Source organism: Phoca vitulina, unplaced genomic scaffold, assembly GCF_004348235.1.
Source record: "Phoca vitulina isolate PV1807 unplaced genomic scaffold, GSC_HSeal_1.0 scaffold13, whole genome shotgun sequence".
NCBI classification, from domain to species: domain Eukaryota; kingdom Metazoa; phylum Chordata; class Mammalia; order Carnivora; family Phocidae; genus Phoca; species Phoca vitulina.
The window spans coordinates 42463967-42491656 of record NW_022589716.1 but is presented as its reverse complement, the minus strand read 5'-3'; the positions used below and the strand labels follow the sequence as shown (position 1 = coordinate 42491656).

General features: G+C 48.6%; 2 protein-coding genes and 1 non-coding gene across 3 annotated transcripts; all 3 read left to right on the top strand.

Annotated features, from left to right (window-relative positions):
* The first annotated feature begins 1140 nt into the window (after positions 1-1140).
* Positions 1141-21925, top strand: EFCAB12 (EF-hand calcium binding domain 12). The gene is made up of 9 exons (XM_032412231.1): positions 1141-1221; positions 6322-6770; positions 9211-9393; positions 11153-11309; positions 13187-13380; positions 14759-14972; positions 17982-18141; positions 19621-19677; positions 20571-21925. The coding sequence occupies exons 1-9, from the start codon at positions 1170-1172 to the stop codon at positions 20827-20829; spliced, it is 1725 nt and encodes a 574-aa protein (XP_032268122.1). The 5' UTR covers positions 1141-1169; the 3' UTR covers positions 20830-21925.
* Positions 21926-22685: 760 nt separating this feature from the next.
* On the top strand, positions 22686-27520 carry RPL32 (ribosomal protein L32). The gene is made up of 4 exons (XM_032411972.1): positions 22686-22768; positions 24060-24160; positions 24805-24986; positions 27340-27520. The coding sequence occupies exons 2-4, from the start codon at positions 24065-24067 to the stop codon at positions 27467-27469; spliced, it is 408 nt and encodes a 135-aa protein (XP_032267863.1). The 5' UTR covers positions 22686-22768; positions 24060-24064; the 3' UTR covers positions 27470-27520.
* On the top strand, positions 23853-23992 carry LOC116637279. The gene has a single exon (XR_004300460.1). It is a non-coding gene; the product is annotated as a small nucleolar RNA SNORA7 (small nucleolar RNA).
* Positions 27521-27690: the final 170 nt, after the last annotated feature.

The window sequence follows — 27690 nt, the reverse complement described above, 5'->3', positions numbered from 1 at the left end:
CGCATCAGGCTCCCTGCTCGACAGGGAGTCTGCTTCTCCCTCTGACCCTCCTCCCTCTCATGCTCTCTGTCTCTCATTCTCTCTCTCTCAAATAAATAAATAAAATCTTTAAAAAAAAAAAAAGAAGAAACCCCGTGCCTGTTAGCAGTCAAACCCAAAGCCACACACCTCACCTCCAGCCTCTGGCTATTGCCAATCTGCTTTCTGTGTTTATAGATTTGCCTGTTCTGGGCATATTTTATAAATAGAATAATATGTGACCTTTTGTGTCTGGCTTCTTTCGCTTAACATGATGTTTTAAAGGTTCATCTGTATTGTAGCATGCATCAGTACTTAACTTTTTTTTTTAATATTTTATTTATTTATTTGACAGAGAGATAGCGAGAGCAGGAACACAAGCAGGGGGAGTGGGAGAGGGAGAAGCAGGCTTCCTGCCCAGCAGGGAGGCCCATACGGGTTTCCATCCCAGGACCCCGGGATCATGACCTGAGCCCAAGGCAGACGCCCCAGTACTTAACTTTTTTATGACATTCCATTGTGTGGACAGAGCACATTTTGTTTATACATTTATCAGTTGATGGGCATTTCAAGTGTATATTATTAATATTCCTGTTATCAGGTTTTGTATTTCTAAGCCATGGCACCCTGTCATTAGGGGGCAAAGCATACTGCTTCTATTTGGCCAAGACTCTTTTGGGTTTCTACCACCCCTCTGGAGGAGGCAGGGCCTGTTCCTTGGATGAAAAGGAAAGACGTGGAGGCCGACTCAAGATCCTACAGCTTTCAGGACAACCAGGGATTTATTACACCAGGTTCAGGGGCCACTGGGCCATACTAAGAAATCCTGTCTTTCGCCAAGCCAGGAATTCTGCATGGCTGCGATTACCTCTCAGGACCCGCAAAAAGGAGAAGCACGGGGCATTTGGGAGTGGGAGGGTCCGCCCCCGCAACCCTCCTCCTCCCGCGGACTTCGGAGCGTGGCAGCGTTCAGCCAATCAGCGCAGGGCGTCTGTAGTCCTGGCAACAGTAGCTTCTAAGCTTGAGACTTCAGGGTCTCTTGCAAAATTTGGAATTACTGTTTTTTGGTGCCCCCACGCAAGCGCGCGCGCGCGCACACACACACACGCGTTCATACACACTCTTCAGCGCCCGCCCCCGACGCTGTGACCATGGACGACGATTCCCAGGAAACGAATGAGTCTCTGTTCCTGTCGCTGCTCGGTAAGCTCCAGGGAAGCAGCGCCGTGCAGATGCGTGCAAGTGGGGTGAGGGCAAGGACGGGGGCAAATATCTCATTGTGCCGTCCCCCCCTCTAGATGAGGGGTTGCCAAGGAGTCGGGGGCAGGTCGTGCACATTTCTCAGATTTCCATGCCCAGGCTGGAGGTGTGGGCCAAGTTGCCTTGGTCTGAAATCAGAGGTCCAATCTTTGAGCCCGGGAAAGACATCCACAGCCCTCTGGCTCGTCCTCTGCCCCACTTCTCTGCTGGATATTAATGTATTGGGTACTGGAGAAGCATGGAGAAAGCTATCAGTCCTCAAACCTTCCACCATAGCCTGCTGCTGCAAAGCCCTGCAACTTCAGAGGTGAAGGACAGGCAGATAAATGGATAATTACAGAATAAAGGGTGGATGCCAGGCTGGGGATGACACCCAGGAATAAAAGGTCTGCTAAGTGTAGAGGATGGAGAGGAACAGTTCCAAGGTTCTGGAAGAGATCTTTACACTGGGGTCTAAATTAAGGATACAAGGAGTTCTCCATGCCAAAATGGGGAGGAAAGGCATTCCAGGCCAATAGAACCACATGCAAAGAGGCTCAGTCATATGGTGTCTTCAGGAAATTGCTGGTAATTTGAGTGTTACAGGGGATGAGAGGTGAGAGAGGTCAGAAGGGACAAGATCATGAAAGAACTTGTGAGTTAGGAGATGGAGAAGCCACTGGGAATGACAGTATTGTATTGGGAGCATCAGCAAATGCAGAGTGAATTGGCAGACTCAGAATACTGGAAGCACAGATTGATGAGATCTGGGGCTATCCAAAATATCCAGACCAAAGATACTGAGAGGTGAGGGAGAGTGGTCAGGCTAGAGGGGACTAGAGGGACTTGGGGGCTGAGTGAATAGGAAACATGAAAAGAACAAGATGATGCTCAGGTTGGTAGCTAGGGTGACCTAGAGATGGAGGTGGCTTTCACAGAGATCAGGAACCTAACGGGAGGAACAGATTCAGTGGAGACAGGACATGGAGATCAGTGCAGTCTTCATTGGTTGAGTCTGAGATACTTGTAGGCCATCCAAGTGGAGATGCTTTAGGAACAAGTGTATAGAAAGTTGCAGCTAATTTCAAGTCATAAATATTGGTGTGGGCGTCCTCAGCATAGAGAAGGTCACAGAAACATGAGAGTAGGGGAGATTGTTTGAAAAAAAGAAGAAAGCCCAGGTATAAACCTGGAAGGCACCAATTTTAAGGGGTGGGCAGGAAAAGAGAAGCCAAACAGCAAGTGGCTTGAGAGGTAGGATGGAACTTAGGGAGAGATTTGAATCAGAGCCAAGACAAGACAATTTCAAGAGAGTTGAATTGTCTCCAGATACCTGAAGGGCTGTCCCACTAAAGAGGGAACAAATGCGTTTTCTGGGGCATCAATGGGGAGGACTAGGACCAACGGAAATTCCCGGGAAACGAAATCTGGGTCAATATAAGGAAGTCTTTTCTAGCAATCAGAATTAGGCATCCACAAGGCAAAGTAGAGAACTCCCTGTCGCCAGAGGTGTATACAAGCAGAGGTAAAATCTGCCAGGGTCATTGCAGAAAGAGTTCCCTGACCTGGGAAGGCAATGGGACCAGTTAGCCTCTGAAAGCTGTCCTCACAATCTCTTGGGGACATTTTCACACAGTCTCTACCCACAACTATGTGGTGACATCTTTTATTATAAGAGCCCACATCACTTTCCTACCAATGGACACAGGACCCCAAAGATCACTAGAATGGAAGCTCTGTGGTGTGGTGGGCATGTGACCTTTGATAGGGTAGTCAGGGTGACTTTGGGGGGGTGCACTTGGGCTGAGAACCATATGGTGAAAAGGACTCAGCCAGGGGAGATCTTAGGGAATCCCATGCTCTTCAGAGGACACAGCAAATGCCAAAACCAAGTTGGGACAGAGCTAGGAGAGTTGGACAAAGAGAAAGCAGGCGTGCACAGCTGGAGCAAAGTGAGCAAGGGGGAGAGAAGTGGGAGCAGGACCCAGGTGAGGGCAGTGGTGTAGGCCATTGCAGGAGGGGGTTGCTTATTCTAGGGGCACTGAGAAGCCATTTCAGTGAAGCCATTGAAGGGTTTCAGAGGGGAGTGACTTGTGACTCTTCTGGCTAAGGGAAGATCATGGATTTGGGGTCCAGGGAGGACACAGTGGCAGTGGCAAGGCCAGGGAGGAGCATATTTTGAGTGTGTGCCCATGGTTGACGTGGTAAAGTTTAAACCCCTTAATCTGGCATTCAAGATGATTCCAAGTTCATTTCCCATTAACTTCCTCCTTCACACACAATATGCTTCCAACTTGTGGAACTATAGTAACCCTAAAATCTCCAAAGCCCACCCCTAAACTTTCCCCACGCTGGCCCCTCCACCCCTGAAATCTGAATCCTTCTTGAAAGCACATGTCAATGTCTCCTCCTTCATGATGACCTCCCAGGTTCCTCCATCAGCATTTCTCCCCCAACTGCGAGCATCTTGTTACCCCTCTGGTTACCCCACCTTGTTCCACGCCAGTGCTCTGTGGTTGGGCATCCAGCCTCATTTGGATCTGCACCTGACCATGCCAAGTACTGCATGATTCTCAGCAAATACTGGCCTGATGAATGGCTACATTCTCAGCTATACCCAGCTTCTTGTCCTCATAGAAATGATAAATGGGTTGTTAAGAAGTGCTCACTTCTGTCCACATTAATGTATACTCATTATTTTCTGACCATGAAAGAAATACATGGGCATTGTAAGGAGACTTAACAAATGTCCTGAATGTTCACTTTGTGCCAGGCTGGGCACCAGGGATACACGGGAACTAGGACACAGTCCTTAACATTGGAAAACCCACAGGCTGTTGGGAGAGAAAGACTCAGAAAGCATCTTCATCCAGAAAAATATGGTAAATGCTATGATGGGGATGGGCATGGGTGCTATGGGAACCCAGAGAGGGCATGAGGGTGGTGGGGGGGGGGGAAGGCTTCAGGAGATGGTGATGCCTACCCTAAGTCTCGATGAGCATTCCAGAGAGAGGAAATAGCATGTGGCCAGGGCAAGGGGACCAAGGAACTGTAGTCAGCTCAGTTTTGGGGTACAAATACAGGGTGAGCCCAGAAGGAACAAGAGAAGGAGCCCATTAGAGAGGCTGGCAGAGGTGGGTAGGTCTGGTGGGGCCAGATTAAGGAGACTGAATTTTATTTTGGAGGCAATGAAAGGGTTTTAAAGCAGGGGAGTTTGGGTTTTAGAAGGAAAATATGGTGACAATATTTTTAATAATAATGTTCTATCCCTTCTGAATTTTAGAACATATCTGTTATTCATTTGATCTATCCCAGCTCTGCTACTAATCAACTGTGTGACCTTGGGCCTCTCGGGGCCTTAGTGCCCTTGTCTGTAAAATGGTATAATCTTAGAGCTGACCTATTAGGTCTGTCCATTTGACATCCACTCATTCACCAAATAATTACTGAGCTCCCTCCATATGTTGGCATGTGGAGGTGCTGGGGCTCCAGCAGGGAACAAGAGAGATGAGGTCCCAGTCCATAGTCTATTGAAAAAATAAACATCAACCAAGTAATTACACCAGGGATTTCAAACACAAATGTCTGCTTGAAGCACACATTTAATAAATGAACTGATGTGTATTTGAGACAACAGAGAATGGTAGGGACTACGGAGAGGGCATGCCCCAGCCTAAAGTAACTCAAGCTGGAAAATTTTAAGGAATATGTCAAACAAAACAGGACCCCAAGCCTCATTCAGCATGAGGGCCACCTAATTCACATACCTGTGATAAGTGGTCCAAATGAAAATATAGGTTATATTACGCAGAGATAACATGAGGATATAACAGAGCTTGGGAGCTGGAGAGGTAACATGTGGTCTGAAGATGAGGACTGAGGAGGGGATGGATGGGGGAGGGAGCATTTCTGGCAGATGGAACACGTGGAAAACCCTTAGGCAGGATGGAGCTTGGACCATTCAGGGATCATTGAGAGAAGGTCAAGGCATCTGGGATATAGTAAGGAAGGATAGGCAAGTGATGAGGTCGGAAATGTTGACAGAGGAGGGTCATGGGACTTTGAAAGTCATGGAAGCGTTTCAAAATAGGTGAAGGGTGAGTACATTAAAAAAAAAACAAACAAACACTGCACTTACTATGAATAAAGCACCTCTAAAATGGACTGATTCTAACCATCTCCACCACTTAGTAAAGTAGGTACCCTCTTTCTCTCCATTTTACACATGAAGAATTGAGACGGAGATGCTAAGTAATTTGCCCAAGATCATGCAGCCATGAAGCAACAGAGCCAGGACAGGGCTGGAGCATTCTGGCTCCAAAGCCTCTGCTCGGATGATCAGACCAAATCAGAATGGCATTTTTATTTTTATTTTTTTAAAAGATTTTATTTATTTATTTGAGAGGGAGTGCATGCACGAGCAGGGTGAGGGGCAGAGGGAGAGGGAGAAGCAGGATCCCCATTGAGCACAGAGCCTGACGCAGAACCCAGCTCAGATCATTACCTGAGCTGAAGTTAGGCACTTAACTGACAGAGCCACCCAGGCGCCCCCCAGAATGGCATTTTTAAAAGATCATTCTGGAGGCGCCTGGGTGGCTCAGTTGGTTAAGCGTCCAACTCTTGGTTTCAGCTCAGGTCATGATCTCAGGGTTGTGAGATTGAGCCCCATGAGGGGATCCTCACTGGGTGTGGAGCCTGCTTAAGATTCTCTCTCTCCCTCTCCTTCTGCCCCCCCCCCCCCGCTCATTCTCTCTCTCTCTCTCTCAAATAAATAAATAAATCTTTTTTTAAAAAAAGATCATACCGATTGCGGCCGATAAGGAGTACTGGGGTGGGGTGGGGTGGGGTGGGAGGAGTAAGATTAAATAAGAAAAAGCATATAAAGCTCTTAGCATAGTGCCTGCCACCAGGAGCGCACAATCATTATTATAGCAAAGCAATGATAAAGCCAGGCCTGGAACCCAGATGCCCTATCACCCAGCCTGCTGCTGTAGCATTTTTCTTTCCTGAGGATTCTGTTAGTCCTCTTCCTGAAAGAAACTCACCTAACACTCTTCCCCCAAGGACTCTGCCAGTCTAAGACCTCGGGTGATGATGAACATGCCAGCAAGGACCCCATATTCGATCCTGAACCAGTCACTGCCCACTGCTTCAAGCCGTTCAAGCAGAAGGATTTCCACCTGCCTCAGAGCCGCCGGCGGATCATCATCTTGCCCCAAAACAAGGATCCGATACCCATCAATCTCACGGCCCAAGCCCAGACTCCCCTACGGCCAATCTCCAGCTTTAGAGCCCTGGGAGCCGGGGACATCCCAGGGCAGCCGGAGGACACGAGGACCTGGCTCAGCCAGAGGCTGAAACTTCGGCAGAACCTGGAGTCATTTGGCGACACAGAGAAATGGCTGCAGAACAAGCCTTGCCTCACCCCTTCAGAGGCCAAGGTCTTATACATGATCCAGAAGGAGCATGAGGCCCAGTTGCTGGCCTGTCTGACTCCTACCAGAGCCACCAAGGTGAGCCGCCCCATTTGCTGATGAAGACACTGAAGGTGTTAGGGGCATACTGCCATGTCATTTCATTCCCTCGGGTTAGGCAGGATAGGGGTCGTTCCCCCCATTTCAAAGAGGAGCAAAGAGAAGTCCCCAAAGGGAGGTGTATTGGTTGTTTATTGCTGTGTAACAAATGCCCCCAAACATTTAAAGCCGCGAATGTTTATTATCCCACTGTTTTTGAGAGTCAGGAATCTGGAGGAGCTTCGCGGCTGGCTCTGGCTCAGTCTTTCATCTCAAGTGACTGGCATGTGCCACAGACATATCTGAAGGTTTGACTGAGGCAGAGAGATCTGCGTCCAAGCTAGCTCACTCATGTGGCTGTTGGCAGGGGGACCTCAGCTCCTGGCCACGGCGACCGCTCCATAGGGCTGCTTGAATGTCCTCACCACCTAGCAGCCAGCGTCTCCCAAAGTGAGCTGTCCAAGGGACTAGGCAAGGAGGAGGCCTGCAATGCCTCTTATGACCTCATCTCAGGAGATAGTAGTTCCAGGAGAATCACATGATCACTTTGACCGGATGCTATTTGTCAGAAGCAAGTCATTAAGTGCTGTCCATGCTCGAGGGGAGGGGAATCAGGCTCCGTCTCAGGAGGGAGGCTGTGACTCTATCTTAAAACCACCCGAGGAGGGATAATTCCTGGCATTCCATCTATGGGGCATTTTATTTTATTTTTTTTTATTTTTTAAAGATTTTATTTATTTATTTGACAGAGAGAGAGACACAGCGAGAGAGGGAACACAAGCAGGGGGAGTGGGAGAGGGAGAAGCAGGCTTCCCTCCCAGCAGGGAGCCCCATATGGGTTTCCATCCCAGGACCCCAGGATCATGACCTGAGCCCAAGGTAGACACATAACGACTGAGCCACCCAGCTGTCCCTATGGAGCATTTTAAAATACTCATTGTTCATTCATTTGTTCATGGACACATGTTTGTTAAGGGCCAATACGTGCCAGGCAGGTGCTCCTAGTGCTACTGTGAGGATCACAGTTGTGAGGTTGGAAGAAAAAGGAGGAACTCCCTTTCATAAATACAGAAATAGAAGCTCAATGAGGCCAATCAATTGTCCAGACCTATAGAGGTAGTTAATGGAAGTCAGCATCAGAGCCCTCATCCCCCAGTGCTTGCTCTCTGTGACATTTCCTTGTAATGCAAACACTTGAAATTTCTCCCAGGTCAGGTGAAGTTGGGGTAGGAGGTCGGATAACTTGGGTTTAAACCTAGCTCTGCTACTTCTTAGCTCTATGATCCCCAATCTATTAAATGGGGATAACCATTGTACCTACTTCCTAGGGTTGTTGTGACATCTAAATGGATGAATTTATATAAGGTGCCTTGGACAGTGCCGGCCATAGAATGAGCACTCAATATTATGTCTGCCATTTTGATTACTACTGCAGTCTCACTGATGTCAGAGTCAGTCCTTGGTGTAATCAGAGGCCAAACCCAAATTTCAGAGGTCTAACACACCCTTCCTAACAGCAGCACAGTGTCTATGAATAAGCACTAGACTTGGGTTAGAAACCCAGCTCTACTGCTCAAGGGTTGTGTGTCCCTGGACAAGTCACTTCACTTCTCTGAACCTGTTTTTTCAGTTGTAAAAAAAGGGAAAGTCATACCTAATACCTAATTTACAGCATCATTTATTCATTCAGCAAACAATGACCGCCTATCTGCCTAGGGCTGGGGGTCTTTTTCAGTAGGGGGACGGGCGGTAAGTGTATGTAGCTTAAATAATTGCTTTCGAGATGTTCAGATGTGAATGGGGGAGGCAGACACATCAGTTGGATGACTACAGTTTGCTACAGGCCATTAATAGAGGGAGGTCCCAAACACAGAGGAGCTATAGACTAGGGAACAGAAAGGCCCTTTGTAAACTGTCAGGTGCTGCACCAAGGTAAGGGGGTATTATTCTGAAATATATATATATATTTATTTATTTATTTATTATAAAATATATAACCTGGAATTAAAGGAAGATGAGGATGTGGAGAAGTAGAGAAAGAAGGAAAGGTATTCTGGGCAGGAGGCCCAGTGGGAGCAAAGGCTGGGAGGTAGGAGGATTGGAGAGCCCTGTCTGGCTCCAGGCAGGGACATGTGTTTTGGGGCACTGAGAGCCCAGAGGGATTATAATCCTGACTTGTCTGACAGGAGACATGTGGGTAAGAATGAAATGTCAGTTCTCCTAATGTCCAACCCTCTTGTTTCTGATGGGAAGACGGAGGCCCAAAGATGCAAAGTATCTCTGGCGACACGCAGTTGCCCTGAATCCAATGCTCCTTGCACTCCACCTTGCTGTCTGTTTAGAGCCCCTTGGCCCCTCTCTCTCCCTGTTCTAACTCTGGGAATCACGTGCCAGCAGCCTGTCTCCCCTGAATTCTCCCCCACTCTCTTGCCTCTTTCAGAAGAGCCCCCGGCCTTCCCGCCAACCTGTGCCCCAGCTCCGACTACCCAAGCCCTCCGCCTTGGCCACCTTGTACTCCTACCTGCGCAGCCGCAAGATCAAGATCCTGGAGATATTTAGCAAGGTGGACCGGAGTGAGAACCAGAGGATCTCTAGGGAGGAGTTCATTGTAGCACTGAAGGCGGTAAGTGCCTCCCGTGCTCCCTCCGGGCTGGCCCGGGTGGGGAAGATGTCCATGCACCCTGCCCCCGCTGCTGCCTCCACCCAGGTCCTGGACCAAATGAAAAGTAGACACAGGGGACTCAAACCATCGGCCTTGTTACTTATAAAGCCAGCTTGGAAAATGTGGCATAACTTGTGGTCACATCAGACCCCTAAAACCACCCCTGCATGGATCTGACCTTGAAAGCCCCTCTCTGAGTGGAAAGCCTGCAGAACCGACCCCATAACCAGTCAGCTGCATGAGGAATCACCGTCTTGCCCATCGGACCCCAGAACTGCGCACAGAGATAGCTGGGCCTTCAGTCTTGCCTCTAGAACCTTCTAGATCTTCTCCAACTGTCACTGGCACATGATCATATAAAGGTCTGTTAAAATGCAGCTTCTGACTCAGTACCTCTGCGCAGGGCCTGAGATGCTGCATTCTAACAAGCTCCCAGTGATGTGTATGGTACTGGCCCACAGGCCACACTTTCAAGGGCTAGCCAAGATTTTAAGCTAATTATAAATAGATAAAATTTTAAAATCCACTTCCTCACTCACACCAGCCACGTTTTGAATGCTCAGTAGCCACACGTGGTGAGCAGTTCCTCTATTGGACCACACAGATATAGAACATTCCATCATTGCAGAAAGTTCCATTGGTCTAGTAGGGGTCTACTAACTATCGCCCAGAAGTCAAATCCAGCCTGCCTCTGTTTTTGTAAATAAAGTTTTATTGGAACACAGCTACACTCATTTGTATGTATTGTCATGGCCACTTTCATGCTACGTTGGCAGAATTGAGTAGTTATGACAGAGACCATATGGTTCATGGAGCCTAAAATATTTACTATCTGGCCCTTTATAGAATAAGTTTGCTGACCTCTGGTCTGCATGAAGTAAGCTTTTATATACTTTGAATACAAGCTACCTTTACAAAACACTTTAGGAAGCTGACTGCTACATCTTTTGTGGTTTTAAATCATCATCAGTTTTTACACTGTTGTTTCATAACATGTACTCATCTAAACAACCTTTCAAAACATGAAAAAAAAGATAAAGCATTTTTAATCATCATAATCAAAAAAGATAAAATATTACATCCTTCCATCCCAGGAAAGTTCTGACCCTCTTTAAGGAAAGCTCAGTGAACTATGACTGCAGTCTAAAGAAGCTGAGGAACAAAATTATATTTCCTTTAAAACTTTTCTTCTTGAATATTTGGTTTTGATGGCAAGCATTATACTCCTACAAAGTTGCTCACTGTCCCTCAAAGAGTAACGTGCTTTGTATTTCTGATCCTATTTTACTTCAGTTAAGGGAGGCTTATGTATTTCTCATGGACAAGGATGGTAGACGCGAAATCCTTTTTCCAGTCCAACCTGGGAAAACTGGCATTGAGATTGGTATGGAGTGGGGTGGTGGTCCGGAAGGAAGAAGTAGCAGACTTTGCAAAGATGGTGGCTTATCTGGATTGGGTTTTGAAGGAGAGATAGGAGTTCTTCAGATAGGTGGAAACGCCTGAATAAAGGCAGAGGGTGAGAAAGCGCAGAGTGTGTTCAGGGCCTGGGAAAGGGCTCCGAGCTCCTGCGGCAGAGGCCTTGGGCATGAGCTGAGAGTGGTAGTGGATGGAACGAGACACTATGCAGGAGAGGTGGGGCCAGGCCGCTATGGCTTTGGCCGTACCGGCAGGATGTTTGGATGGAGCCCGCCCACCTTTGTGGCTTCTCTTCTCTCCTCAGATTGGAGTCCCTCTGAAAAACCAGGAGGTGGAGGATGTTGTGATCTATCTCAGTTCTCTGGGAAAGTGCAACAGCATCACCATGGATATCCTGGTCAACAACTACAAGCAGTGGTCTTTGGCTCAGCAGAGAAGCACCCTGTCCACTGCAAGGGAGTGTACGTATCCACCCCCACCTCCATGTCTCCATTTCCCCATCCTGGAAGCAAGCGTGAGGGAGGCAGCCTTGGCTTACTTCTTGAGTGTGTTCTCCAACTTTGGCTTACCACAGGTGGGCCAAGCCTTTGGAATTCCCAGGCCCAGCAATCAACTAAAGAGTAGATATTCTCTCGAGTGCCCACCTACCATGTCTATTCGAAGATGAATGAGGCCCAGCCCTTGTCCTTTTTCTTTTTTTTTTTTTTTTAAGATTTTATTTATTTATTTGAGAGAGAGGAGAGAGAGAGCCTGTGTGTGAGTACAAGTAGGGGGGAGGGGCAGAGGCAGAGGGACAGGGACAAGCAGACTCTCCGCTGAGCAGGGAGCCTGACATGGGGCTTGATTGCAGGACCCTGAGATCATGACCTGAGCTGAAGACAGACACTTAACCGACTGAGCCACCCAGGCGCCCCGGCCCAGCCCTTGTCCTTAAGGGAGGATTTTCAAAAGGTGGTTTCAGCCCACCAAAGCTTACCTGATAGACTGAAATCTGACCCAAACAGAAAGCCCTTCCATTTGTAGTGGGCCCAAGGCCTTCTTACTATTAATCTATATTTTACTGATAAAAAGTTAACTAAAGGGGCGTCTGAGTGGCTCGGTTGTTAAGCGTCTGCCTTCGGTTCGGGTCATGATCCCAGGGTCCTGGGATCGAGCCCCACATCGGGCTCTCTGCTCAGTGGGAAGCCTGCTTCTCCCTCTCCCACTCCCCCTGCTTGTGTTCCCTCTCTGGCTGTGTCTCTCTGTCAAATAAATAAATAAAATAAAATAAAATAAGTTAACTAAAATAAAAAAAACCAACTATAAAACAAAAGAAAAAACCCACTAAAATTCAGAAACCAGAATTAACACATGTTTAGAGTGTACTGGAAAGTCTACTTTGATATCTACTATCAGAGATATTAGCAGGGTTGTTGTGAACAGTTGTGTGAGTTGTGCACAGCTCAAGTTCCATTTGCCAGGCCATGTGCTTGTGGAACCACATCTATCCAGATATAGCACAGAGGCAAATCAGAAATGGACTATCCATGGTGCTGGCTATGAATTTACTCTACAACACAAGGGTACATCATGGTTCTTTATAGCTTAGTGCCATTGTTGTTGTAAAAAAAAATTAAAATTGAACAACTACGGATAAAATTAAAGCCCTCTTTAAACTTCCACCCACCATTCCAGAGCCCTCCCCAAATGTAACCAAATATAACATATAATAACAAGTATAACAATATAACATATCCCCAAATATAACCTTTCTTTTTCTAAATAAAATAAATCTTGCTTTGCCCCCACCCATCAGGCTGGGAGGAGTTTCATTTCAGACATGTTGGTGTGGGGTGTTCCTTACCCTTTCTGAGGTCATGTGAGAGCCCTGCGGGCGGAGGGTAGTGGAGGGGTTTCCTTACCCACGTGAAGATTTGGGCCAGGGCCTCTGGAGTCCCGGTCCCACTGAGCTGGGCGCTGAGTGTCCTCACTAGTTGGCTCTTTTGGAGGCAGCGGGCAGCTCCCATAGAGACGCTGTTCCACAGGCCTCCAGAGCTTCACCCACAGTGCAGCACAAAAAAAGGTCCTGTTTGCTGTTTGGTGGAAACAGGATACTAGAAGATGAGAGGGGCAATAGGAAGGCTGGGGCCGTGGTGCAGGTGAGGGAGGAGGCGGCCTTGCATGAGGGAGGCCATAGTGGAGGAAGAGAGAAGGGGTACCTTCGAGGTCCATCTCATATGGCACTGACCGGCTACATGGGAAGTGAGCAGAGGGGTGGCCGGCACCTGCTTGGTCACATCAGTTAACTGCTCGACGGATTCCCTAGCTGGGCCTCCTCTCAGTCTCTTGGTCCTTTCAGATTACAGATCCGCCAAGCACAGAGGTTCCCCACAGAGCGCATCCAAGAAGCAGATGGATGTGGCCCCACAGCCTCGCAAGATGGACCTGCTGACCGTGCCCGTGGTCGACGCCCAGATGGAGGCGCGGCCCATGACTCTGGAGGAGATGGAGGATGTGGGCAAGCGGTACCGCGACAGGAAGCGGCAGCACAAGGTACCCGGGCCAAGGGGAAGGGCGTGGGGCTGGGCGCCCGGACAGGCTTGGGGTCAAGTTCACTGCACCTTCGGGCTGGGGCACCCCCGGGAGCAGGCTTCTTCATCTGACAATGAGAACAACACCTACCTCACGAAGTTTCTCTGAAGATGAAATGAGATCATGTTTCCGAGAGTATGGAGTTCCCCGCTCCCATTCTTTACCTGTGACTTTGCATCCTGAGACCAGGGCTGAGAGCCGCATCTTCATCACAGCCGGAATCCAAGTGCCCGGCACAGGGCCTGCCACCCAGTGGGCACTCCAGAAACACATGACCAGTGAAGGAAGAATGAATGGCATGAAGGAATTCACCCAACAAATATTTATCGACAGACGGCACTGGGCCAGGCGCTCTTTTAGCAGAAAACAAAACAGCCCCTGCCTTCAGGGAGGCAGACAGTATTAGTATTATACTATATACAAATGCATATTTTATTATATACAATAAATAGAATATAAAGATATATTATAATACTATATATTAAATTAATTATATATTAAATATAATAATATAATAAATATATAAATATATATTCTATTTATTATATATATAGGCATTGTAAGTGGTGCTATATCAACTAAGATCTGATTCACTTACATGACAAGAAAACCCCACCATCTTTGAGCAGGGATCAGCAAACTTTGTAAAGAGTCAGGCAACAACTATTTTAGACTTCTGGGGCTCTATCGTTTCTGTGGCAACTACCACCCAAAAGCAGCCACGGACTGCAGCCACTAAACAAATGAGTGCCTCTGTGTTCCAAGAAAAGTGTCTTTATAAAAACAGGTGCTGGGCCAGATGTGGGTTGTGGGCTGTACTTTGTTGACTCTGGTGTTAGATGCTGCGAAAAAGATAGATTTTTTTTTATTTCCTTGCAAATAAATAAATAAGGCCCAAAGTGGCTCCTCATTCCGCAGGCCTCGTCTGCTCCGCTCTGCCATCCTTGGCACGTGGCTTCCACCTCAAAGGCACAGGTGTCTGCACCTAATTTAAATCCTGGGGCAGCCAAACCCGTGGATGCCATGGTTCACTAGGACAGCTACTTTGTACCCTACTGCGCACGTGATACAGTGACGTGCAGCTCCGCGTACGGGGCTGTGCACACCGCACTGCTCGCCTTAACCGGAGCCATTCGAGCGCTCTTCGGGGGTAACCTTGACCATGTGTGGTTTTTCTCCCAAGTCACTGACTTCAGAGCCTGAACTTTGGTCCCGCCCTGCATCCTTTGCCATTTCCCCTCAGGGGGGAGAGGGAGGTGAGGCTCCACATCTGCCTTCTGGCCAGGAAGGAAAAGACAAGGTGGAGGGAAGTGTGTGCCAACCTCTGTTCTCTTTGCAGCTCAAGATCCCCTCCATCCAGTATATGGAGCGGTGCCGCCTGGTGCGCAGTGGGAACAAGCACTTTGATGAGCACTGCCTGCCGTCCACCATCCATGGGGAGATGAGGGAGCTCATCAACATGTCCCGCAGGGACACCTTTCTGGTCTACCTGCAGTGCTACAAGCTCTGTGAGTACTACGGCCTCCCGCTGACAGAGGACGTCCTCATGAAAGGTAAGGGCTTTCGGGGCTGGCCGTGGGAGCTTGCCAAGAGGGCCCAGAACCCGGGCAAGGGTGGCGTCCACCTGAGGTTTCTCCCTCCCCAGCTGACATGCACCCAGCTAAACTGCTGTAGCCTGTGGTGGGGACATTGAAGGAGGGGGTAGAGGGGAGGAACAGCCCAGTGTGTTTTGCTGTGAGATGGGATTTCTAGAATCCTGGAGGTACCCAGGCTCCACAGACCTAGAGGTCTGGGTTCCCCCAACTGAGCCGCTAAGCATTCTAGAACAGGAGTTCGGGGTGAGGGAGCCCTGAAATTGAGCAGAAAGGAACAGTCCCAGTTTCAAAGAGGGAGATCTGATAGAAGTGATAACTGCTATGCTGTATTGAGCTTTTCCAAAACCACTTCCCTAGGTCAGGTCTGCTTCTTGGTTCTTCTGCAGCACGGAGTAGGACTGCACCAGGGGCCAGATTCTGCTGAGGCCCTTCGCTCTCTGCTCAGACCCCAGGACTGGGCCCTGAGATTTCCACACTGGTCTCACCCTCTGTTTGAGGGAGAGCTGTGTTTCCATATATCCAAGCAGGATCTGAACCCTCCCCATCTCTGGGTAGAGCATGTGCTTCTGAGAGATGGGGATGGGGATGGGGGAGTGCCCTATAAGCCCCCGATGACCACACAGCAATGCTGGTGCCCCAAATTTGTGAATTTATAAATTTAACGGGCAGGTCCCACTTTGTGCTTTAAAAGCACAAAAGAGCAAGCTGCGCTTGAGGGCAGCGTTTTCCCAAGTGGCCAGGAAGGAACCATGGCCAAACTGGGAAGTGTGGCTTTCAGAGAAAGGGGCACACAGACAGTGGTGTGACTTCCCTGAGAATAAGTTAACCGTCACAACTGACTGTTTCCATCTTTTTCCCAAGAGAGACAGAAGCAAGTGCACAATGCATAGGGCCCTAGGTCTTGTACTAATTTGCTCAGGCTGCCACAATAAAAATACCACAGACCAGGTGGTTTGAACAACAGAAATTGGTCTTCTCACACTTCTGGAGGCCAAGATCAAGGTGCCGACAGAGCTGGTTTCTCCTGAAGCCTCTCTCCTGGGCTCGCAGGATGGCCACATGCTCGCTGCCTTTTCACAGGGTTTCCCCTCTGCACACTCATGCCCCTGGTGTCTCTCCTGTGTCCAAATCTCCTCTTCCAAGGACACCAGTCAGATCAGATTTGAGCCCACCCTCATGTTAGCCTGATCACCTCTTAAAAGAGCCTCTCTCCAAATACGAATTCTGAGGTTTTGGGGGGTTAGGGCTTCAATATATGAATTTGGCCTTGGGTGGGGGGACACAATTCAGCCCATAACAGGTCTGTACAACAGCGTGTGGCCAAAAGCCTCCAGAAACACAGGCAAACCAACCTAAGTGGTCATTGTCTCCTGGGCGTGCTGCACCCCCTCACTTGGGCGGCCACTTGCTGCCCACCTGGGCTGGGAGGGCAGAGGCAAGAAATGCTGCAGCTCTGGACACGGACTTTTTGCCACATCATCTTTCCTTCCTCCTTCCTCAGGGAGCCTCATCTTCCCTGATTGTGTACATTCCCTGGTCTTGGCTAGTGGTGAAGCTACAGCTAACTGTCTTCTGAACGCAGGCAGGCTTACCACGCACGCACCCGGGGCTGCCCTGTGGGCCAGGCCTTTCCTCTGGATGTGCCTCCTTTGTCCCCTCGGAACCCTGAGCCACTGCTGATTCCCTCCACTGCTAGATTTTGCTAGCTCCTGGGCCTGTCAACTGTACTGGCTGGAAGGATCTCACTCACGGGCACACGGGAGCATCTGTGGGTGGCCTTCCTTTTGCTTCTGATTGTTCTAGATGGAAAAAAACTCTAGTCCATCTCTGACCACTATCCTGGCCACTATCTATTGGCTGTCTCTGTAACAGAGACCTGATCCTGCTGTGAGGAAAGAAATTCAAACGTTGGGACTTCTGGGTCTGTGTTCTAGACTAGAGCTTGGTGGGCTCCGATTCCAGGCCTCAAGCTCAAGGGCTAGAGTTTTAAAACTTTGAGGCATTTTCCCTCTCCCCAGTGAATACAGCTTTATTGTTTTTCTCCCCTGCAATTTTATAGATAATACTTGCTCACTTAAGCTTTTTTTGAAAACAGAAAGATAAAAATTTCCCCAGCTTGAGTTGACACCATTAATATTTTAGTGATTGTCCTTTCACAGACCTCTTTTTCTTTTCCATTTATACAAAATTATTTATGTAAATTATTTTTAAATTTTATATATATATCTTTAAATGTAGTTTTAAAAAATCCTGTGTACCTTTTTAAAATGTTGATGTTGCATATGTCCCTTCCCTCTCCCCGCAGATAACCAGCATTAATAACCTGGAGTGTAAACTTCCATTGCTTTTTTCTAGAATATGAGTTAGTCACGTGTTACCATCTTGGGACAAGCACTGCTCAATGGCTGCAGGAAGACAGAGCCCAGTGTTTTTTGTGCTCTGACTTCTTAGAAAAGTCTCCCGAGGATATCTGTGAGACTAATTCTAGGGGAGGAGAAAACTGTCATCGACTAGGTCTAAGTTAACCTAGTGAAGTCTTGGGTGAATCTCCCCTCCTCCTGTGGGTTCCTGACCAGCACGACCTCTGCAGAGTGGGGCATGGGGCTGCACGCCCCATCCTAACTGCACCCGGGCCTTGGGGCCGGGGCTGACCTGGCTATAAACAAGCTCCCCCAACTGCAGTCCAGACAGCGACCAGCCCCACTTCCTGACACCACACTATGGTCTTATGCCACGTCACCATTAGGGGAAGGTGGGGGGAGAGTCTAAGGGACCCTCTACACTCCTTTCGCAACTTGCTGTGAATCTACAATCATTTAAACAGAAAAAGTTTAGAATGTATATAAGAAAAAATCTTTTCAAACAAAAATGTCGATTAAAAAAAAAAAACAACCCTCCTCTGCCCCAAAGGCTCAGGGCAGAGAGGGGTCCTGGGCTGACAGGTCTCATTTCTCTTGCTGCTTATAGCCCTGCTGTACCCGGGGGACAAGATCATTTTCCAGAAGGACGAGGTGCGCCCGATCCGACAGCCGGGAGGCTACTACTCAGACTTGAAGATCTTCAGTCCCAATCTGACCCTGCTCAAGCTCCAGGGCTTCAGCGAGGCTCTGGCTAAGAAGGCTGACAAGCTGAGTGTCAGACCCCCCCCCCCCCCCCGCCGTGTCCCCTGTCATTTGCCTTCTGTTCTGTGCCGCTCCTTCAGCGCTGGGGGTGGGATGCTGGCCTCCTTGAGGTGTCATGGTGCGCCAGGGCCTGTGTCCAAGCATGCCCAGCATGTCCAACCCCACTGGTCACCAGAGGTTGGCCGATGTCCGGTGTCACCCCGGCACATGTCTGAGGGTGGCAGCCTCCTTGCCTCCCCCCTATACAGCTACTCTCCGACCACATCCTACATGATCTCAAGCTCTCTAGGAAAGATGAAAAAGAGGGCCTTCTTCGAGAAATAGGGAAGGCTCTTCACAAATCGTGGGCCAGCTGTCAGGGGCCCTACAGAAGACAGGGGTGGCAGTCCCTTCTTTGTCCTGCCTTCTCTGGCAAGAAGTGGGCTTGCAGCCCTTAGGAGAAGGAAAAAACTCTGCACTGGGGCCTGTCGCTGAGCCTCAGACCAACCTGAGTCCTCTCTAAGGAAATGTCCTTCTTTGGAAGGAGGTGACCCCTGGGCAGGTGAAAAGCCAGCATCTATTGGTGACTGCAGATTGGAGAATGAGGAGCATCCCCTAGGAGGGATGGGGCTAACGTGGGATGAGGAGGGGCCAGCTGACCACAAGGGGGAGGGGATAAGGAACTGCCCACATTCTAGATCTCTGCTAGCTGCCCACGGGGGCCGTGTGGCCAGAACGGATAGGATGCAGCAGAGCCAAGTGGAAATCAGACAGGCTGCAGGTTAAGTGGACAAGATGCTTCACTGTTTGAGCCTCAGCTTTTCATTTGTTAAATGAGCATACCAGCTCCTGGGTGGCTGACTTCCATTTCTGCACCATGAACCTAGGGAGTGGGTGGGAACCTGAGAAAGGGACTCTTGTCCATGCTTAGGTAGGCCACAGCCATAAAGGATAAAGAGAGGGCCCGAAGGGCAGGGATGGATATTTGTTTTATCTTGCGACTTGAATTGTGTTGTCAAAGATTCTGAGGCCAGATGCAGGCCTTCTGGGAAAGAGTGCTGTCTGTGGTCGATTAGTGATGTCTGCCAGGCCCAAGATTTGGGGAGTTAGTTTTCACCACTCTTGTTCCAAAAGCTGGATTCAGCCTTGGCAGAGGAAGTGGGAGTCAGGGGCTCCCAAACAATTCCGATTATTGAGCATCTCTCAGCTACCCCGGGAGGTGTTTGTTCTGGGTAATAAGAAACGAGGCTCTGCAAAGGGAAGTGACCTGCCCAGAGTCACCCAGCCAGCCAGGTTGTGAGCCCAGGCCTGGCTGACCAAGCCCACTGTGTGTCCCACTGGAGCATGGAGAGACAGAGTCAGGGTCCCACCTCAGGTAGAAGAAACTCTCCTTTTGGAGCTCTGGTTTGGACTCACAGACAGGCCCGCCCACATGTACTATCTGAGGCCCCATTAACTTGGATTTCCCCTCTCCTGACAAGAGAACTTCCTCTCTTATCCACTAGGAAAACATCGAAGAAAATCAAGAAAATACACTTTAAGGAGTTTGAGGAATTCACCAGGTCTGTAGCAATCATCCAACTCTGGAAGGGGGTGGGTGGGAGGGAGGACTTTGGAGGAGGTGCCTGAGACTCTGCATGTTGCATGGTGCACAGTATCTAGGGCTCAATGCCCAGGAACTGAGAAGGAGTAAAACTCTTAAGAGTGCCAGGCAGACACTGCCGTGGTGTGTTCTGTGTTTTAACTCATTTAAATCCTCTTAGCAACCCTATAGAGTGACTCTTAGCATACCCATTTTACAGAAGAGGAAACTGAGGTACAGAAAAATTAATGATCTTACTCAAAGTCACTCATCTATTAAGTGGTGGAGCAGGGATTTGAACCCAGCAATGCTGGCTCCAGAGGCTATACCCTGACCCTCACATGAAAATGGTGTACACTTAAGAATATGGGTTTTAGGGGTGCCAGGGTGGCTCAGTCATTAAGCGTCTGCCTTTGGGGGGCGCCGGGGTGGCTCAGTCGCTTAAGCAGCTGCCTTCGGCTCAGGTCATGATCCCAGGGTCCTGGGATCGAGGCCCGCATTGGGCTCCCTGATTGGCAGGAGCCTGCTTCTCCCTCCCCCACTCCTCCTGCTTGTGTTCCGTCTCTCGCTGTGTCTCTCTCTGTCAAATAAATAAATAAAATCTTAAAAAAAAATTAGAGGCAGCAGATTAGGCGTCAAGCCCGCGCTCTGCCACTTGCTCACTGCGTGGCTTTGGGGAAATGACTTATCCTCCCTAGGCCTTCAGGTCCTCATTGGTAAGGTAGACAGGATAAGAGAACCCACTGACCGCATGGAGCTGAAGGACTTAGCTCAATGCTACCCCTCCACTCTGGTCACAGTTGGTCTGCTCTGCTGAGCAGGGGCCCCGGCCCTGGCTAGTCTGCCATGACACACTTCTGTCTTCTTTTCCAGGAAGCTGAAAGTGAAGAGCCCCACAGGTCCACAACGAACTCACCCCAATTTCTTCTGGCCAGGTCACCTGCTGGACAAGCTGCAGCTCTACCTGCCCACTGTGGCCGTGGACCGGAGCCTGGCGCTCTTCAGTTGCGTCCAGCCCCAGCCCCATGCCTACTCAGCCACCTATTACCCCGACCACTGGTGGCCCATTGGGAACATGAACTACATGACCTGTGCCTATTACGATGCCCCCAAGGTCTACTACATCAACTAGAGTGGCCAGGTGTTGTGGGATCCAGCCATCCTCAGGCTGTGGCCTGTGCCTTTTGCAGCCCAGAGCCACAGTCACGGGGAAAGTGTCGAGAGCCAGATAAAAGAAATCCTTTCAGTGGAATGGCGTGGAGCCAGCTCTCGCTAGAGCAAAAGTATCCAGGGTCTCAGAGGGCAGATGTACCCAGGAAAGAGATGCAGTTTCTGAGTATTTCCCTGTCTTGACTTCTGCCCTTTTGAAATAAACCGGGTTGGAGTTTTTTTCATGTCACCTGTGATCCAGCTGATGTGACTTCTTGCTCAGGAGCTGTGGCCAGACAAATGTTTGGAAAGCTGGGGTCCTGAGCCCGGGGCACTAGAGCAGGAATATTCCCAGGGATCCTGGCAAGGATGCCTGCATGGCACCTCCAGCTTCTTGTCCTAGGATCTCAGGGCTCATGGGAAAGCAGCTGGCACTGTGGGTACCCTGTGCCCTTCTCTGTGACATACAGTGGCAACGGGTCTCTCATCCCCCAAAGATGGAGCCATTTTGGTTACTGCTTCTCAAACCTCTTGGGTCTTTCACAGTTGGAGACATGCTCTCTAGTTCATGAGCCCTTTGATTAGCCCACCTGACCCCATCAAGACCTTTTCCTTCACAATGCACATAATGTGGGCTGCTATTAGCACAGTGATTTCATGCTCTGCATCCCACCTGACTTCCCAGAGCCTGCAGGATAAACAGGATTCATGAGGTTTGGTATAGTCCTAGGCACAAAGGGGTGCCAGTCTCAACCTTATTGCTTGCCAGCTTTGTGACCTCAGACAAGACATTTCACATTTCACTCCTCTGGGTCTCCTCAAATGCCCCTACCCTTTACAGTCCAAATCTCCTGAAGGATTTGTCAACCCTTTCTTCCCTTCTCACTTCTCATCCAATGAACAACACAATCCAGTGTAGCTTCTGTCCCCATCTGGTCCCTGGAACTACTATCTAGATCAGTGGGGGTGCCTGGGTGGCCCAGTAGGTTAGGCGTCTGCCCTTCAATTGATCAGGTCGTGGTCCCAGGGTCCTGGGATCGAGCCCCACATCCGGCTCCCTGCTCAGTGGTGAGCCTGTTTCCCCCTCTCCCTCTGCCTGCTAACCACTGCCCACCCCACCCCCCCGCTTGTGTGAGCTCTCTCTCTGTCAAATAAATAAAATCTTTAAAAAAAAAAGATCATATCTGTATTGTGTTCAAATTGTGGAATCAAGGTGCAATTTTTTTATCCTGAAATGTGATTTTTTACAACAATCTTAAAAACAAAATCTAAGTAAAACGAAACCAAGAACAATTTAACACTAAGCAGGTTAGCCTAATGATTAGAAGTGTGGATTTTAGAGTCGAATCCCCAAACTTCCCTTTCTACATGTATAAAATGGGGAAAATAATAGAACTACCTCCCAGAATTGTGAGAAGGAGAGCCCATCGAATGATAGCTGTTACAGTCTCATTGCTATTTTACTCTATACATTCCCGTGAGAGAATTAGGAAGTCTCTGTTTTGTTCCTTCCTGGCCACTAAGAGGCGCACTTAGGAGCAGAAGAAACGCGGGCGGAAATAATCCAAAAACTGAATTCTTCTCCGGAGAAATGGCTTCAATTTCTGGCGGAACTGTATGTCCCCCACCAGGTCTTAGAAGCTCAGAAAGAATTCCAAATGTTCTACGTAGTCCCAACAGAAGATATGAAAAATTCTCAGTACTACGCTGAGATATTAACATCTAGGAAAACAAAGGTGTCCCTCGACTTTTTTTCAGTATTATTTTTCTGAGGTGTCTCTCTTTTCTTTGAAGGACCAGGAACCGGAAGTGCTCTTTTTTCCCTGCCAGGACCCAGAGGTTAAGTCCCATCAGCCCTCGCGCGCCACCTTCCCCTCTCTTCCTCGGCGCTGCCTGTGGAGGCGGCAGCCATCTGTTACTGGGTGAGTTTTAATCGTTGGCCATCTGCATCTCTGCGGCCTTTATCTGATCCTATCGCCTCGTGGTGAGGAGGCTTGCCCTTCCAAGCAGTCGTCTTGGTGGGCTTTGTCCTTGTCGGTTGGCTGGAGTACGTACACGAACAGAGCGAAGCGGCCCAGTCGGTGGTGGACGTTCGCTTCCCAGGGCCACTTGCCCTCCTACGGAGGCCGCCTGGTGTCTCTCTTAGAGTTGCGGACAGCTGGTTTGAGCCCTGGGAGTGAAGGTCGCTGTTCGGGTGTAGACTGAGGGGGCCGTGGAGCGACCCGAGGGTTCCGATGTGATGACTCGAATACTCGGATCCCCTTGGTCAGTGATGTGTGCCCGCGTGTATTTTCTGTTTGCGCTGACCGACGCTCCCTCCTCCGCAGTTTTCCGGTCTGGGGGTTGCTGCTGCAGCCGGACCACTTAACAGACCAACCACCATGAGCTGCGAGTCGATTAGTTCCGTTAAGAGAAATGCTGATGGCGGGTCAGGGTCTTTGGGAATATAAAATTGCGTCCTTGTCTTCGAGGATATAATGTTGCGGGCGGGGGTGCGTTCGTTTACCGAACACGACGTTCGCTGAGCACTTAACCGGGTGCTAAACAAGGAAATAGAGGCGGTGAAGAGACGAGAACAAAAAGTGTGCTGCGGGCGAAAAGAATAGGGTAACCGGGAAGGCCGCTTTGAGGAGGGTTTTTAATTGAGACTCGGATGATCTCCAGGTAGAACCGGAAGTTCAGAGGTCTAGAAGCATACGTACATCGTGGCTTTGTAGGCCTGTTGTGAGGGAATTGCAGAGCAACAGCACTCGGGGCGACAAAGGTTTCTCTTCACATCTCTTTGGGTTCAGTCATTGCAGGCATTCAGTGTGCGGGATCATTCCCATTTCGGTTCTTGTAGATTGCCCAAGTTCTGCATAACTAAAAGGAAATTGGACCATCTGGGGTTTGGGACATTGGAAGTGGGATTTGCTGCCCTGTGCAAGCTGAGAACGTTCGGGGGTCGATTTGTCTTAGATCAGCTGTTAGCATTCTTCCTTGGCTTTAGTGGGTGAGGTGACTCCTGACCTCTCAGGATCGCGTCTGGAGAGTGGTTAGTATTCTGCCAGCTTCGGAGTCGGGAGGGAAAGCAAGCCTGGCAGAGGTACCCATTCCATTCCCAGTTTGCTCAGTAGCTGGTGATTGGAAGACACTCTGCAACAATGTTCAAGCCCTGAGCAGGAAAGCCTCCTTCCAGGACTGCTTGACACCATCTCTGCCTCTTTCTTGAAGGCATCATGGCTGCCCTCAGACCTCTGGTGAAGCCCAAGATCGTTAAAAAGAGGACCAAGAAGTTCATCCGGCACCAGTCAGACCGCTATGTCAAAATTAAGGTATGTATCGTCCCGGGATGGAAGTGTACTTTGGGATGGAGAAAGGAACTCCTAAATGGGCTCTTGGACTTCTGGCATCACCTGGTCGAGAGATCACCTTTGGCAGATGAACCAGTCTGGTTGGTGGTAGAGCTTTCTAGAAACCCAGGTCTCCCTGAGTATGCCTTACTGGCACTCAGTCACTTGATTATAATATAAATTGAAATTTAAATGATCAGGGACACTTGGCTGTTTTGAGGTGTCTAGAGACTGGAACCATTTTAGGTGGCCTTAAGACGTTGAGAGTAGATTATCCTTATTTTTATGATGAGAAAACTTAACATCTTGAGTGCAGTGCTGAAACCCATGCTCTTCACTCTTGATCTTAACTGTATACACAGTCCCTTCACATTCTATCAGTATGTAGTCTGCTTTTCCTTTGTTGAGGAGTGTGGATGTGAGTCTGTATTCCTGGTAGTCAAATGCAGGAGCCCCTATTTTTTTCCACCCCCCAAAAAAAAAAAAATCTAAAGATGTAGTGAAATACTGTAACCCAAAGACAGCTGCTGTTTGGCATTTTTCCTTTTCAATGGGTCCCCCCTTTTTTTTTCCTCCAAAGGGAAGAGTTGTTAGCAAAGACACTAACCCTCCTGTGTTTATTTCAGCGCAACTGGCGGAAACCCAGAGGCATTGACAATAGGGTGCGCAGAAGATTCAAGGGCCAGATCTTGATGCCCAACATTGGTTATGGGAGCAACAAGAAAACAAAGCACATGTTGCCCAGTGGCTTCCGAAAGTTCCTAGTCCACAACGTCAAGGAGCTTGAAGTGCTGCTGATGTGCAACAAGTGAGTTGGGTCCCACCTCTGGGTTCAGGTGTCAGAAGTCTGCATCTGTGAGCATTTTCGGTAGGGACTCTAGACTTACAGAATGCATTTGGAAGAGTTGTATATTCTCTTGGGAGCTTAAAGAATGCTTGTTGGGGACTTTGAAATGTTTCCTTTGCTGGAGCAGGGTAAGGGAAGTTGTCCTGAAAAGTGTAGAGACCCAAGATCTGGAAAGAGAAGGACTTTGCCCAATAATAAAAACACTGTGGTATCCTTTTGGCAGTTCTTTGCAGAACGTTGCTTTATGTGGAGGTAGCAGGGAGATCAAATATAGCCTCAGACCTAAGGGGCACTTCATGCTGTGGCCATGGGTATCTTCCTTCAGAAATCTACAGGAATAGACGAGTTGCTGCCTGATTAAGAGCTCTGTGATCTGAGGTGGAGAAAAGGAAGAGTATGGCTTACACAAAGTTGTAGAGATGCAAGAGTGCACAGAGGGTTCACAGCATTACTTCAAAGTATTTTGAGAAAGTTAGACACTTTATGAGCTCTGTGTGAGAGAGACTTGTGGTCTGCTTAGACTAAAACTAGGGCAGTGGGGTGAGAAAATATTTCACGTGGGAAGTGATTCAGATGCTTTGAATCCGGATTGGAGGGAATGGTGGGTTTTTTTGGTTAAGCAGAGGACCGTTTTCTTCCCTTTCCAGTAAATAGAAGGTGAAAACCTGTGTTTTCCTAATTAGGACGTGGGAAGGAGGGTGACTAACTGTAGCACCTGTGTGTGCTTGCTTACAAAGATCTTTCATCTGTAGCGATTGCAGACACAAGTAATAGAAATAAACGAAGCCATTATTCTCACTTTGTGGTTGAGTTTTCTAAGTTGGGAATTTAACTGGGTGTTGGAATCCTGGAAATTTTCCTTAGAAAATCCTTGGGTGAGCGTCGGCATTAGGGATGACTGCCCACACTGCGATTAGGTGGTTGGAGAATCGTGACAGACAGATGCAGTACCCGTTGTGTAGCCGAAATGCTGCAGTGCAGGTGTCGCTTGTTGCCAGAAAGATACTCTTTAAATAGCTTGGCAGTTTGTGTCAGGAGCCCTAGAAATACTTGAAAGCTATGACCTTAAATCCACAAGTTCCATTTCTGGATATCTATCCCTAAATGAAAAGCATTTTGAAACAATGATCACTTGTTCGATTCAGTTTGAACAATTGAAAATCTGATTTGTGAATGGTGGGAGTACAAGCACTGGGTGGAGTGTTGGACATGTATTTAAATTGATTGTCATGTGTGGGGAAAATGCCCAGGCAGACAGGTAAGTATTTAAGACGATATGTATAGTGATTGATTGGTTATTAAATACACATGTGGATAAGGACTTGCGGTAGGGGGGAGATTTCGGTGTTGAAAACAAAGATTATGGAAACATTTCAAAATACAGCTATTTTGAGGGGTGCCTGGGTGGCTCAGTCGTTAAGCTTACTTAAATAAATACTTGAAAGATTTTGTTTTTAAGTAAGCTCTACGCCCAACTTGGGGCTTGAACTCGCTACCCTGAAATCAAGAGTCACATGCTCTACCAACTGAGCCAGCCAGGTGCCCCTAGAGTGTCTTTTCTTAACCAGATGTTGATGGTGTCATAAATCACTTCGCTGAAATGTGCTCAGTAGGCCAATTTGTTACCGAACTGGGGCCTGGTGCAGCTGTGAAGAATGAGTAGGTTAGAACAGTATCTGGCAGCCAGATACTCGGGAAATATTCGGTATAGCTACTTGCTGGGTGACTTTCAGGCAATGTTACTTCTCAATTTGAATTTTGTCTGCAGCAGTCAAAACAAGTAAAATGTTAATGTCTAGGCCAGGAAATCCTTGGCTTAATCAGACTGTTGGATTCTGCTCTTGCTTACTTTGCAGAGAATTTAAGAACTTGATGGTCAAGTCCAAGCTCCCTGAGACTGCCCTGTGTTGGGCAGATGGACTGAAAGGATTGGGGGAGAACGTTTGAACTTGGAGTCTGGGACTGAGCCATCCTAGCCCTGTCCATTTCTAAATATCTGACTTGGGAATTCACTTCCACCTTTAAGGGTCATGGTTTGTAAGAGGAGGCAATACCTGGATTACAAGTCTGCTTTTAAGGATTAAATGAGGGGACAATGAGTACTTGTGTCACTGCTGGGGAATACTTGAAGAGCCTCGCTGCTGGTACCATGGAATTTAGGAAAGTTAGGCTTTGGGACTGGGTCGGTCTTCATCAGCTTTGCCAGTGCCCTCGTGGCTCTGCAGCTGCTGTGACCCAAAACCACCGCCCTCCCCGGGAAGCTCAGGAGTGTGTGTGCATCTGGCTTGCTCCTTACTAACTGCTTCTCTTCCAGATCTTACTGTGCAGAGATTGCTCACAATGTCTCCTCCAAGAACCGCAAAGCTATTGTGGAAAGAGCAGCCCAGCTGGCAATCAGAGTCACCAATCCCAACGCCAGGCTGCGCAGCGAAGAAAATGAATAGACAGCTTGTTGTGCACGTCATATTTGTGTTAATAAAACCATAAAACTACCATCTGGCATTTGCCTCTTTGGTTTTACTCTTTGGTTTCTTACTCTCACAACTAGTCATGGCGATTATTCTTGTGCTGACTAAAGCTCTGTGGAATCCTCCATTTGGAAGGGGTTTATAAAGGATACTTAATTCTTGAAAGGGTACAGGCCTCTGGTGCCCAGAGCAGCCTT

Bases quoted from the DNA above. Each gene is read 5' to 3' on its own strand.
- EFCAB12 (XM_032412231.1), top strand. From the start codon at position 1,170: ATGGACGACGATTCCCAGGAAACGAATGAGTCTCTGTTCCTGTCGCTG. The intron at 14,973-17,981 runs GTAAGGGCTTTC...TGCTGCTTATAG, and splicing joins AGAGGACGTCCTCATGAAAG to CCCTGCTGTACCCGGGGGAC. The intron at 18,142-19,620 runs GCTGAGTGTCAG...CTTATCCACTAG, and splicing joins CTGGCTAAGAAGGCTGACAA to GAAAACATCGAAGAAAATCA.
- RPL32 (XM_032411972.1), top strand. From the start codon at position 24,065: ATGGCTGCCCTCAGACCTCTGGTGAAGCCCAAGATCGTTAAAAAGAGG. The intron at 24,161-24,804 runs GTATGTATCGTC...TGTTTATTTCAG, and splicing joins ACCGCTATGTCAAAATTAAG to CGCAACTGGCGGAAACCCAG. The intron at 24,987-27,339 runs GTGAGTTGGGTC...CTTCTCTTCCAG, and splicing joins GTGCTGCTGATGTGCAACAA to ATCTTACTGTGCAGAGATTG.